Source organism: Argopecten irradians, chromosome 5 (assembly GCF_041381155.1).
Source record: "Argopecten irradians isolate NY chromosome 5, Ai_NY, whole genome shotgun sequence".
Lineage (NCBI taxonomy): Eukaryota > Metazoa > Mollusca > Bivalvia > Pectinida > Pectinidae > Argopecten > Argopecten irradians.
Window position 1 is genome coordinate 31,480,546 of NC_091138.1, and position 15,251 is coordinate 31,495,796.

General features: G+C 35.3%; 1 protein-coding gene across 1 annotated transcript; it reads left to right on the forward strand.

Annotated features, from left to right (window-relative positions):
* Positions 1–3,229: 3,229 nt before the first annotated feature.
* LOC138323523 (serine hydroxymethyltransferase-like) lies at positions 3,230–13,886 on the forward strand. The gene is given in 8 exon segments (XM_069268179.1): positions 3,230–3,445; positions 4,291–4,594; positions 4,596–4,650; positions 5,002–5,214; positions 6,836–6,949; positions 9,381–9,503; positions 11,577–11,804; positions 13,319–13,886. Coding segments are annotated over 8 exon segments (1,410 nt in total). The 5' UTR covers positions 3,230–3,239; the 3' UTR covers positions 13,486–13,886.
* The last annotated feature ends 1,365 nt before the right edge of the window (positions 13,887–15,251 follow it).

Genomic DNA, 15,251 nt, shown 5'->3' on the forward strand with positions numbered 1-15,251 from the left:
TTAAATAAAATTATAGGATCTAATAATATTTAAACTACATACATGAGTACTTACAATTATGTATTCGTCGCATCATTCATCTACTAGAGATCGACTTGGGTCATCCAAACCCCAAGTGACCTTGTCGCATTAACGTCACATTCAACATTGCGAGCCTTTTCCCGCGCGCGCGCCAACGATCTTGTCGCATTGCGTAATCCGCGACCCGCGACTATCGCTTACTTTTCGGACCCGCCATGTTTATGTTAAGGTCGATTTACAGTTTCAAATATGTTTATTTGAGAGTACGTAAACGTTGACCTGTAGTTCACGATCAGTTGGAGAAACCCATTGCTTTACTTTTCGGCCCGCCATGTTTTGTTTACTACGCAGTCAGTATAATATGATTAGCCGCAAAGTTTCGTATTTTACTCTGGATACAAAAATACTTGCTACGATGTTTTAATGCAGTTAATACTTGGATTAATATCTGAAATATTATCAAAAACTATCGTCGTATCAATAGCAATACCGATCAAATTCCCAAACACGACCCGGTGTGAAAATGTGAAAGTATGGCTTCAACCCGGCGCCATTTTCCTACACATGTGTGTACGATGTTACAAACAACTGCATCAGTGCATGTCGGCACGTTGAAGTTAAATCACGATCGTTTGCTCATTTGACTGAGACAAATGTACGTAAATTCTTCTGTCTATGAACAAATTTGATATGTAAACGTTTGCAGTGAATTTTAAATAGGCCTGAGTCTGAACGGCGATCGTCCTTCCGATTCACGGCGATTGATTCACGTGTTTACTAAGACGGAGATGTAGTTGTGATCGTAAACAATAACCTAATTTGAATATTTTAAAATAACAATACGATTATTAAAACTTCTAGATTAAAATGACATTGCTTATGATGCTGTTTCTTCGTTTTGATTCATTGGTGAATGTCCGCGTGACTCTTGCAAAAATGTGCGTTTCCTTTCAGACTTACAACTGCCCTAATATTGTTTAACAAATTATATTTTAATTTGTCATAATATTTGATTTAATTTTACTCATACGTCTTCATTATTATTATAAATACTTGAACATCTTGCTATTACCCATCTGTCATACGACTGTTACAACGATGACAGGACATTAAAAAGAGGCCCATGGCGACCTCATAGATCGATGTTATCAGGCGGGTTGTCCGCAAATAAGACCCCCCCACCACTTTTGACCTTTATTTCTTCTCTGGGAGGGGGGTCTTATTTGCGGTGAAATACGGTATGTAGGTTCCTCTAGGACCCTAGTTCTGCCTATTGCATTTTGCGACCACCATCTTGGATTTTGATAGTTTAAAGTTTGAAAAGCAGAAAAAAGAATTGTTTGAAAAGCAGAGAAAAGATCCCTCTTTCATTTGTCAGACATAGATCAATCTTTGGTGGGCGCCAAGGGCCCATTGGGCCCTTGTTTACAGTTGCAGTGACTGAATCCTGCTGTACTTCCCCTGTAACTCTATATATTGCTTAATGATAAGGAATGTAAAACTGCTAAAAATGGTTTTATTATCAATCAAACATTTATCAATATAATATATTGATTTATCAATAAAAACAGTTTTACTTCAATTGAATCTTTTGCTTCTATCTAACTGGTGATTCGTGGTCCGATCTGTGAATCGTCAACCCTGAATCGTGGATCGGATCAGATCGCCACATGTTAGACAATCCACAGTTAGCGAAGTTGAATATGCACCTTTCCCTTTCAAAAGTATGAATACATTTATCAATGCACCCCTCCAAAAATTATGTGGAGCCATGTGATTATCCTTGCAGTTTGAAGGAATATCTCTGTGTCTCATCTAAAAGCAATCCAAGATTTGGGATGGTTTGATTTGATTACCTATAAGGACATAAGGTCATTTTCTGCAAGTCTTCTTAAAGTAATTGATTGTAGAGACAGAGTTTAATTTTGAAAATATTGCTAAATGAGAATCAAATTAGGCCAAACCAATTCATTTGTTTTGAAGTCAAAACTGAACTATCGTTCCTGACCTATAAAAAAGACACTTGTGGCTAGACGTACCCCTGTCCATGAAAAAACAAGACCTGATTACCTTGACCTGAATATGGGTATCTTATGTACATTGTGTAAGCTTTATATGTACATTATCTATTATAATTGTTTGCTATTTATATTTAGTGACCCATACCTGCCTAGCTTTTTTTTATAGATTTTTTGTAAGTGCATGTGAAATAATGATTATTATGGATTTGCATTTTATATTGTATATGTATTCATATACCTTGGTTACATAGAATATCTTTGGCAAAATCTTGTTCGAAAAATGGATAGACAATATAATAGAAAAATGGAGTATAATATAACCATAAAAATGTTGAAATATATACTGTATTAAACCCAATAAGTGCCCAGGGTGTTTAAAAAATTAAAGCAAATATGGGGTGCTTAATTTAAGACACAAATTTGGACTAGCCTAAGCTCTATCATAAAATTAGTCTACAAAGTAAGCCATAAATTAATTTGTAAATGAAATCAGTATCCTACCAACACAATTTTCATATTTTTTGTCTGCATTTAATTGAAGTCTAGAAAGGGGGGGGGGGGGGGCTTATAGGGATGGGGGAGCTTATAAGGTCAAATATGGTAAAACATGTGTACTATCAAGTGTTTTGTCAATTTAATATCTATAATGTAGTGGGATTTAGAGAATTTTTCCCCTAAATATGTATATGATGTCATCTGTTATCTGAAGATGTTGTAGGTTGTACTACTATGAATATTATCAATAACTTACAACAGTTTACAAGTTATCTGGTACATCCTTTTTGACCAGTGCATGAGATGAACTGAAAAGTACCATACAATGAAAGACCATTAAAAGTGAAAATATAAAGATGGTATAATTTTCAAACATCACATATCCCATCTTTGCATATTACAGAGTTAGCTCCCTTACAGGTAGGTATCAATTGTTACGTCATTATTTTGTGAGCGCTATTAAAATCTGTGTTTTTTTCTCCGAAAGGTATTACATTACGCTCGCAAACACATGACGTCAGAATCAAATGAATCAATACCTACTCGCAAGGGCAGATATCTGTAATATGCAAATACAGAATTTCAGATAGAAACATGAAATAATGGTATGGGAGATCCTTTTTCCTAATACTTGTATCCTTATTGAAAAATAAAGATCTTATACTGTAATTCTCATACTTTCTACTTTTCAGAAGGTGAAACATGAATGGTATGGGAGACCGTTGGAATATGACCACAGACATCCGAGATGAGGATCCAGAAATTTCACAGATAATCATCAAGGAGAAAGAGCGTCAGAGAAAGGGACTTGAGCTTATCGCCTCGGAGAACTTTACCAGTAAGGCTGTCCATCAGGCCTTGGGATCCTGTCTTACCAACAAATACTCCGAGGGTCAGCCTGGTCAAAGGTCAGCTGATGAGGTTAAATAAATCTCTGGGAATTGTTCATGTAATAGATATTGTTCTATCTCTTAAATTATATTGCAAAATTAAATCGGATATATTTCCAAGGGGTGAATGATTATAAAGTCACGCTTGTGAAAAATCAAATTAAATTTCATTCAATTTTCTACTGTAATTTTAATTTAATGAAGCAAGGTTTTTTTTTACCATCTATGTATGAATCGGTTGCTTTATGCTGTAATTTCTCCTTCTTAGGAACAGATTGTAGATACTAAATATGAGATTTAAAGCCTTATCCGGCTACATTAGTTTCATATTTCGTCTTTGAATATTAAATTGTTATCAGCCCATGGGGGTAAATTGATTGTGATGTCATGTGTTTGCAAGTGTAACTGAGTTGCGCCATATTTTCTAGACAAAACAGTGTGATATTTTTCTCGCAAGGGAGATGATTCTGTAATATTCCATAACGAAATAGATTGTTAGCCACTGCTAAATAGATTAATAGAATCATAAGGCATACATATAAACCTATATGATATTTATTAGGTAATACCACAAGAAAGGCTATCTGTATTTCTTTTCAACATAACATGTTTTACCTGTCCAATATGATTAAATACAGGTGAGAGAAAATTTTTGGAAAAAAATAGAAAATTAAATGATTCAGTTTTGAAAGTTAGAATTTCAATGAAGCAGCATATGCTGCAGTCAGCAGAATAAATCACCATAACATGTAAAAGCATGGATTGTTATGACTCGTATCTATCGTTATATCATTGTTAAAATAAAACTCTTATGATTTATCAACAAAGTAATAAACACATATTAATTTTTATATATCAAACAGATACTATGGTGGAAATGAGTTTATAGACCAGATCGAAGTGTTGTGCCAGAAGAGAGCCTTAGAGGCGTATGGCCTAGACAGTGAGAAATGGGGAGTAAATGTACAACCTTTGTCTGGATCTCCAGCTAACTTTGCTGTCTACACTGCCTTGGTAGGCCCCCATGGACGTATCATGGGCCTTCATCTTCCCGACGGAGGCCATCTTAGTCATGGCTTCATGACGCCATCTAAAAAGATTTCTGCCACATCTGTATACTTTGAGTCGTTCCCCTACAAAGTTGACCCCATGACCGGACTCATTGATTTATGATCGCCTCCATGAAAATGCCAAAATGTTCCTACCAAAAATGATAGTCGCAGGTTAGTGCCTTTGTTAAGTCATGATCAACTGCCTTTGACAAATTTAGACCCTCGAACTATAATTGAAAGAGCTCTATAAAGATTTAAATAAGTGTCACTAACAATGTTTTGTTGTATCAAACATCTCAAGGATATTAACTAAAATTCAAAGGCTTATATCTGCTTATTGCAACCACTAAGGATCCTACAAAAGCACACAGGACCTTAAATTTGAGAAAGATAGGGCCCATGTATTTGATCTTAAGCTTCATTTGTACATGTAAAAGCCAAAGGTATGCAAGTCTAAAAATTAAACATTAAAATATGAGTTATGAAAATCAAATGTAATCCAAGCCTTTCATTCAATTTCAGGTGTGAGTTGTTATTCTAGAAACCTCGACTACAAACGATTCCGTGAGATAGCCAATGAGAATGATGCTTACTTGATGGCTGACATGGCTCATGTAAGTGGATTGGTTGCTGCTGGTCTTGTTGCAAATCCTTTTGAATACTGTGATATTGTAACTACCACAACCCACAAGACACTACGAGGACCAAGATCGGGAATCATATTCTACAGAAAAGGTTTGTTTGGAAGAGTTTGAGTGTACTGCCTTATATATATTCACTGTAACTCCACTAGTAACCTTACGGAACCGACAACCCCTTATTTTAGTGTCATTGTAATTATAAGGTCACAAGTCCATTAGTGACGTCACAATAAATGTGCCAATTACAGGAATTTCCTATTGAAAATGGCAGTTCTGTCCTTGACATATTCATTATAGATGCAAAATGATGAATCTCTGGAGATGTTCTTATAAAGTCATTATCAAATGTAAATGAACTGCACTCAATTGGCAACTATGAAGAAATAAATAACAACTGGACAATAGTACAACTACTGAAGAGTAGACTACACACCTATACTGATCAACAATACATATAGCTACTGAAGAGTAGACTACACACCTATACTGATCTGCTGAAGAGTAGACTTTACACCTATACTGATCTACTATTGAAGAGTAGACTATACACCTATACTGATATACTATTTGAAGAGTAGACTTTACACCTATACTGATCTACTGAAGAGTAGACTATACACCTATACTGATCTACTATTGAAGAGTAGACTATACACCTATACTGATCTGCTGATGAGTAGACTATACACCTTTACTGATCTACTATTGAAGAGTAGACTATACACCTATACTGATCTACTATTGAAGAGTAGACTATACACCTATACTGATCTGCTGATGAGTAGACTATACACCTTTACTGATCAACAATACATATAGCTACTGAAGAGTAGACTATACACCTATACTGATCTGCTAATGAAGAGTAGACTATACACCTATACTGATCTGCTAATGAAGAGTAGACTACACACCTATACTGATCTAGCTACTGAAGAGTATGACTATACACCTATACTGATTTGCTGAAGAGTAGACTATACACATATACTGACCTGCTGATGATTAGACTATACACCTATACTGATCTACTGAAGAGTAGACTATACACCTATACTGATCTACTGAAGAGTAGACTATACATCTATACTGATCTACTGAAGAGTAGACTATACACCCAGTGTTCAATCTATGATTATTTTTTGTGGGTCCTTTTCAATGGTTTTGTGTGAAAACAATGGGTCCCACAGTGTTATAGATACCCATTCCCAGAAATTTCATGGGTCCTTTTAAAATTCTGTGAGTGCAGGACTCGGGATGCGCACGTAGATTTATCACTGTACGCCTATACTGAACTACTACTGAAGAGTAGACTATACACCTATACTGATATACTATTTGAAGAGTAGACTTTACACCTATACTGATCTACTGAAGAGTAGACTATACACCTATACTGATCTACTATTGAAGAGTAGACTATACACCTATACTGATCTACCTCTGAAGAGTAGACTATACACCTATACTGATCTACTACTGAAGAGTAGACTTTACACCTATACTGATCTACTACTGAAGAGTATACTATACACCTATACTGATCTACCTCTGAAGAGTAGACTATACACCTATACTGATCTACTACTGAAGAGTAGACTTTACACCTATACTGATCTGTAGACTTTACATCTATACTAATCTACTGAAGAATAGACTACACCTATACTGATCTACTACTGTTTATCAATTCAGTCGATGTTGCTTCATTACAGGTGTAAGGAAAGTTCTGAAGAATGGTACTCAAGTCATGTATGAGATGGAGAGGAAGATAAATGAGGCAGTATTTCCAGGGCTTCAGGGTGGGCCCCACAACCATCAGATTGCTGGTAAGATGTGAGACATGTAATGTAAATTTTTTACATCTCTTGAAATATTTCATTCATGTAAAACCTTATCGATTTTATTAGATTTCTAGTAAATTTTCCATTGAAGTTATATTGCTGGGATACAATTTGATTTGTGACAATTCTTTAGATATGGTACTGGGCAGTGGACAAACATGAATCGGTACAGAGAACCAATTTTTTCACACGAATTTAAATTCAGCTTACTGTAAAACTGACTTCAGATTTCACTCCTATGATGTTGTAATACTGCATTAAAACCAGCATATTTTTTTTTAGATATAAATTTTCAATATCCTTTCCAGGGAAAAATAATACCAATGCTAAGTCAAACACAATTAATTATTACTGCCGTTCTATCATAAGATTGCAGGATTGTGTTACAGTACTAGTGTATCGACTCACTGTAGTAGATTACATTGCTACATGTTACAGGTGAAGTGTCTATGTAACATGCATTGTGATTGGCTGAAGTGTGTATATAAATAAACGATACACATCCTAATAGTACATTCGCGGGAAAACACCCAAATTTAAAATGGCCTCTATTTGTGCAATCGGGACATTGTAAGTACGTCTAAACAATTACAAATGTTCAAATAGATAAACATCTGAAAAATCAATATTTGTAAAATAAAAGAATTACGCTGTAAAAATATACATGACTGATTGATCTGGGGTGTTTTTTCCGTAGTACACCTAGTACATGTGACGAACTTGAAGAACTCAAGAAGAAAATATATCTGCTAAAACATAGCTGTTCAGTTTCATAATTATGGTAAGATATATTTCGAATGTTAATTTAACTCTTAATTTGAATTTTATACTGAATAATAAAGTGCGGAAGTACTAAAAAACGTTGATCGCCAAGCTGTCAACGCGTGCATATTATAAGTTACCGGTACATGTGTGTTTGCACATGTGTACGTTACTTTTTTAATCTCTGTTTAAAATTGCGCCAAAATTAGAAGCGGTTACACCGATCACAGCCAAAATTAGAAGCAGGCCTCAACCGATCATATGTCGACATGTCAAAGCCACGAACCGATCTAAAAGTACGCGAAACATTGCAAAGTTGTACGAGGAACAGCATGGTTCTCTGCTTCCACGTGTTCGTCCTATCAAGACACCAACAAAGGTCAGTGAAGAAGATGTTAAATTCGTTCAATATCAGAAGAAAAATGAAACCAAATATTTATGGTCGTGAAATTCGAGAGAAACTTATTGAGGCAAACGTGTGTACAAATCAAAATGTGCCTACTCTGTCGACTGTACACAAAGTTATAACGTCCAATTTGGATATGACACGGAAGTTGTTGCCTCAAATACCAGAGGAAACAATGAGAATCAACCATGAGTATATGGTCACGAACTTCATGACTTCATGCAATATCAACCTCAGCAGATTCATTTTTTTGAGGAATCCTCTGTCATTTCAACATATGGAAATAGAAGATATGCACACTCTGTATGTGGTAAACACGCTTATGAAATTCAGTGCTATGCGAGTTTTGCGACATTCACTGTCAATTTGTGCTGTGTTTTTTTGGGGCTGGACTATTTTGACATTATACCAGGCCCTTCAAATGCATTGGAAATGATTAATTTCTTTGACTAAGCATTACAGCAAACTAATGATTTTGGAAATATTGTGTTTGCGCGAGGAGACATTATTGTAATGGATTATTGTGGTTTTCACCACCAAAGAGCAGGTGAACAAATGTTAACAAACATGCTTGAACAACGTGGACTAAATCTTGTTTTCTAACCACCATACTCTCCTCAGTACAATGTTGCCGAGTATGTATTTCATGTCATGAAATCCAGGCTTCGTAAAAATCCGTCGTATTCATCCGAGTTCACAGAATTAGCTATCATCGATGCCCTGTCTGACATTCCTGGTTCGGAACTAAGTCGCTATTATGGACTGTGTGGTTATGTTTGAGATTAGGCCTAACATAAAACAGAGAAATCTGGTAAAAAGAATTGTTTTATATTTTGTATTTCACTGGAAAAAAGTGCTCTGTTCACCATAAAAAGACGAAAACGAATGGCAGGCTAAATAAACAGCTGTATTTTGCACACACGTTTTTCTCGTCTATTTTTAGATCAACTCAGCCAATCACAATGCGTGTTACATAGACACTTCACTACACTATAATATGTAGCGATGTAATCTACTACAGTGAGTCGATACACTAGTACTGTAACACAATCGTGCAATCTTAAGATAGAACGGCAGTAATATGATAAAACTTACAAAACTAAATCATTGCAATTTCTTTGTACATACCCAAGTGTGAAATTAAAGTTGCAAAAAATACATTTGTTTACAGTCAATTCTAGTGCCTGTTGTATATCTGTTGCTTGTACCTGTGCTATTTTAATTCCAAGGCCTGATTTTTCCCCACAGGTGTTGCAGTAGCCCTGAAGCAGGCCTGTACTCCAGAGTTCAAAGTTTACCAACAGCAGGTTATTAATAATGCAAGGACTATGTGTACAGCTATGCAGAAAAGAGGATACTCAATTGTCACTGGTATGAATTGTGATTATTTCTGTACACTGTGAACGAGGAGAGTTACACGATAATAAATTTACCAGATTACGGAAAAAAATTCCTGCACTAAGAATGCAATAGTTGTACATATGAAATATGTTGAACAAAGGTAATAGGTGCATTTACTGTGAAAGTAATAACATCATGCAATATTTAGATACAAATCGCGTTAAATATTAAACGCTCTGATGTCATGAATATACTTGTATATTTGCCTTCAAAGGCCAACATTGAATGCTATGTTAATGATAAACAACTGTAAAGGGTATTGCAAAGCTACTTACAGTCAAATTGGGTTTTTATGTCATATTGAGATCTGATTGGATGTATTATTGTATTAGTTCATATCCTGCGAGTTCTTTCTTAGTTTATTCATTGACCAAATTTGTTGACAAAACGACAATTTGATATATTTCATACATTTTGATATAGTTCCAATTACATTATATATATTTTGCTAAAATGAAAAAAATAAAGAGTTGGTGCCCGTACCAAAAAATAAAGTACAGAAAAGTATACATGTACTTTAGTGATACTTTTTTAGGTCATCTGACCCGAAGGGTCAGGATGACCTATAGTCATCATGCTTCGTCCGTCGTCGTGCGCCGTCCGCCGTCCGTAAACTTTTCACATTTCAATCTTCTTCTCAAGTTTGACCAGTGGGATTGAGCTGAAACTTACATGAAATGATCCTGACATGGTCCCGACAAAGTGTTGTTATTTTTCGGGTCAATCCGAAATCCAAGATGGCCACCACAGCCGCCATCTTGAAAACACATTTTGAACTTCTTCTCAAGTTCTACCAATACGATTTGGCTGAGACTTGCATGAAATGATCCTGACATGGTCCCGACAAAGTGTTCTTATTTTTCGGGTCAATCTGAAATCCAAGATGGCCGCCACAGCTACCATCTTGAAAACACATTTTGAACTTCTTCTCAAGTTCTACCAGAGTTCTACCAGTGCGATTTGGCTGAAACTTGCATGAAATGATCCTGACTAAGTGTTCTTATTTTTTGGGTCGATCCAAAATCCAAGATGGCTGCCACAGCCGCCATCTTGAAAACACATTTTGAACTTCTCAAGTGCTACCTGTGCGATTTGGCTGAAACTTGCATGAAATGATCCTGACATGGTCCCAACAAAGTGTTCTTATTTTTCGGGTTGATCCCAAATCCAAGATGGCCGCCACAGCTGCCATCTTGAAAACACATTTTGAACTTCTTCTCAAGTTCTACCGGTTCGATTTGGCTGAAACTTGCATGAAAGGAGCCTGACATGGTCCCAACAAAGTGTTGTTACATCTCTGGTTGATCCCCAATTGAAGATGGCAACCATGACACTATATCTAATTAATTTCCTATATGATTATTGCCAAGGTACTCAGATGACCGTTAAGGCCCATGGGCCTCTTGTTTTGTATTTATTTATTTTTTTGGTGTGAGTGTGCTGATGTCATGGCATGGCATCCATCATTTGTCTTGTCCCAATAGGAGCCAAATAGGAATAAAACTGTAGAAAATCATTTAAATTGCTACTAGTCATAGAGTTAAGCAGGGATTGTATCTATTAGCCAGAAATATCCTTTAGGGAAGGGGGATGATGAGTTTGCATATATTATTGCTCTGACCTCCTTTGGGCAAGAGAGACGGAAGTAGGGAAAAAAGGGGGTAAATATTTTAATCATTGCTAGTCATAGAGTTCTGCAAGGATTCTAACTAAACTTACTCATAGATATCCTTTGGGATGGTGAACAGAGTTTGTACAATCATGGCTCCGACCTCTTTAGGGCAGGAGAGGGGTACGCTGAGGTAAATTATTTAAAACTCTACACTACATAAAATTCTCCCTATACTGTTATTGTATTCAAACCAAATTTGGCCAGAAACATCCTTTGGAGAAGTTTAACAGAGTTTGAGTAAATATTTGCTGTAGCTACCTATAGCATGGAGCCCGATTGTGATATTAAGAGGTAAATCCTGTAGGAAATTAACACTGAACCTATAATCAAAATATTACTGTGTATCTTAATGTCTTCTTTCTATCATTTAGGTGGAACTGACAATCACCTGATACTGGTAGATCTTCGTCCAAACAAGATAGACGGAGCTCGAGGGGAGAAGATTCTAGAAGAGATAGGCATTGCCATAAACAAGAACACTTGTCCAGGCGATAAGAGTGCTCTTAAACCAAGTGGTCTGAGGATAGGAACACCAGCTCTCACATCAAGGAATTTGAAAGAGGCAGATTTTGAACAAGTGGTTGACTTTATTGATCGAGGTTGGTAAAAAAAGAAAAATGGTTGGAAGTTTTGTTTTTAACTAAAAATACATCTTTGAATATGAAAAGTCTGTATGAAAGTTAGACTCGTGAAAGTCTAGAAATGAATGTCATACATAAAAAACCTTGGGTCAGAGGTTGCTAATTGACGGTCTAAAACTATGACCTCAAGTTATGACAAACTGTGTTGAAGGGATTTTAAACCCCTATAATAATAATCCTGTATGTGTTACAGGTATAATCATGCAAAATTTTTTAGTTAGTACGTACAGTATTATTAAATAATACCGTATTTTTGCGCGTATAGTGCACACTTTTTTTCATAATTTATCAAGTGAAAAGTTGGGAGTGCGCACTATACGCAGGTACAAGGCATGGCCAGGTCCTGGGTTATGATCACCGACCGGCAGGTCCGAGCTATGCAGTAACATTTTGTACACGTTGTCGTGAAATAATTATGATTAAATACTTGGATCTTTAAGTCAATGGTCAATGCATATATTCAATATAAAAGGAAAACATCACTTGAATTTTTTATCTTTAATTCCTTGAAAGTCCATTTTGAGAGCACGTGTACATGTGTGCACGTGTACATGTGTTCATGACCGGATTCATGTTACGATCGTGAATCTTCAGTAAGGTATCTCCAAATCTAAATGGCTAAATGAATATAGCCTGGAGCTTGAAACGATGTATAAGTGTGTAATTAATTCGTCACATTAGACAGATTACCTTATTGCAAATGTTTACGGAAGTGAGTGTAATCCCACATGCAGAGCCATCAAATTAAATACGAAACTAAAACCTTCCTACATTAACACTGACCAATTGGCACTATAAATGATGGTATGACTGTAAAATTTACTCTTATTACTATCTTTTGAAATGGTTCTGTAAGATATCATCCTGATTTCAATACTAATTGAAATAATTGAGAATACGGAAGCGTGCAGTCAGTAATCAAATATGGCGGCCACCTGTGGTTGATTGGCCTACTCAGTCGGCTTTCCAGCTAATATCTTGGACAATGATTAAATCTAAATGCCGAACAGATACACAATAGACTTGATTGATACCACTTAATTACACAAGGTATGGTTAATTATATGATTGTAGAAACATCGTTGTTGATATCCTCATTATAGTGTCACCGGCAATTCACAAGCTAACTAGGCCTGCCGTTGTGTAAACAAAGTGTCAATCATCGTGTCAAACTCCTCTCGCCAGTTAATTTTAATGAACAGAAGGTTGTTTTAAGCACTGATCAACAATAAGAACCGTTTGATTTTGTTCTTCAAAAGTGTTTGGAGGCAATGCAAAATGTTGTGAACGAAGATACAAAAACTGAGATTTTTTTTTGTAAATATTTTTTTCCAAAATGAAACTCAAAAACGTACCTGCGCACTATACGCGAGTGCGCACTATACGCGCAAAAATACGGTAATACACTTATTGCTATTAATTCTATTTATTAAAAAAAATATACGTAAAACTTGGTGACATGTCTTTTTCAGGAATCAAAATGGCGTTGGAAATCCAGGCCAATTGTGGACCTACCCTGAAAGAATTCAATGCAAAACTCCATGAGGATGAAAGTGTGAAGGCTAAAGTTGCAGCTCTGAAGAACGATGTGGAAACTTTTGCCCTGGCTTTCCCTCTTCCTGGCCATGAAGACTGGTAGCTACAGACAAAATCAAACTGGTTGACAATCTGTTTTCTTTCCAGACAAAACATACTTAGATACCTATAGATAAACAACAAATTTGAGTGTTGTGGCACAAAAAGGTTTTTCATGTTTTTACTGATCATTACAATACATTTTCTAGCTAGAAGGATCTGAGAATTAGTTCTAGTTTATACCATTACATGTATAAATTTGGACCTACCAGAGTGCCTTTAGCAGGTACAGCCCACCAATACACTGGGTCTGCTCTGAAATGTTGTGATTATTTCATAAACCGCCTATGAACACTTTAGTTAGGTACAAATATATCTTAACTGTAACCAATTCTCAGATCCCTGTGGTACTAGTTTGGGCCAGTTTGTCAACTTTTATTCACTGAATCAGGACAAAGTTCTGAAATAATGTTGTATAGGAGTAAAACAGAGTAGTATGGAATACAAAATAGAGTTTAGTATGGAATGCAAAATAATTTGAGTTGTATTGAAATCCATTACTTAAGTAACATTAATGAAATCAGCATACTATTTTGGTGTTGAATTGTAATGAAACTAAAACTAGCAGATATTACATTATAATACTTGGGTTGAAGTTGTGTCAATCTACTGAATTTACTAAGTTACTTCACTTGGTGCCATATAGAAATCAGCATATATACATGTACTTGAAGTGGAATTGTAAAAACAATGTCATGTTAAAAATAGCATGTAATTTTGTGTTGCTGGTATTTTGATTAAATTTAGTGTTGCTGGTATATTGATTTATCTTGATAGTAGATATTTCATACAGTATATTTCCTAATAACATTTTTTATAAGCAGAGTGTATAACAGTAAGAAATGGATGTATTACAGTGTTGTCATAGCCTTAATCATGACATTAAAAATTGATGTACATAAAGTGAATATTGAACTCCTTAATGTCAGTTTGCATATTAATATTATTATACTTAAAGGGGCAATTAAGAGAGGGAATTGAAATTTTGTTTTCCATACCTCTTCTATTAGTTTAAGTGTACACTACGTGGTTAGAGGGTGTGATGCTTCATATTTCCACCATTTATGATTACACTTTGGTTTTGTCTGGCTCGATTATGGGAGTAGCGTATACATCAGGCCAAGCTGTGCTGTAATGAGTTTCAATGATAATCAATTAACATTAACATGGACATTTTTTACTTTACTTTTCATAAGGAATGCAAAAGCAATAGTTTTATGTAATAAGTTTGCTTCATGGTTATAAATTGTTTCACTGAATTGTCCCTTTAAAGCATGGTAAAGAACAGACGATGGATTTATTACATTTTGAGATTGTTTTTATTTACCTTTCGAATAGTAGAATCTCATTTATTTTTATTATTTTTTTTCCTGTTTAAGAATACATGTACTCTTTAATGATGATTCTTTAAAATTCCTATGTTATTGCACACATTGAATTGTCAATCATTCATTTTCTCAAGATTTTTAGTTAGCAAGTTTTTATGAAATAGAGGAAGCAAGTTTGGTTTAATCCCTAAAAATCATTAGTGTGAAAGGAGTGAAATGCAGTAAGGAATCCTTTGCTAACCTGTTTTTTTCATTTAATGAAAAAGAGTGATATTTTTATACACACAGTGTATAGTTTGTTTATGGTGGTGAAATGGTTTATGTTTTGCTGGTGTGACTAATATTCATTATTATTCATTATTGATTAAATTAAGAGCTATAGTTCCTAAAACAGGTTGTGGCTTGTGTAATGCATAATTCCTATCATGTTTGTGATATATAA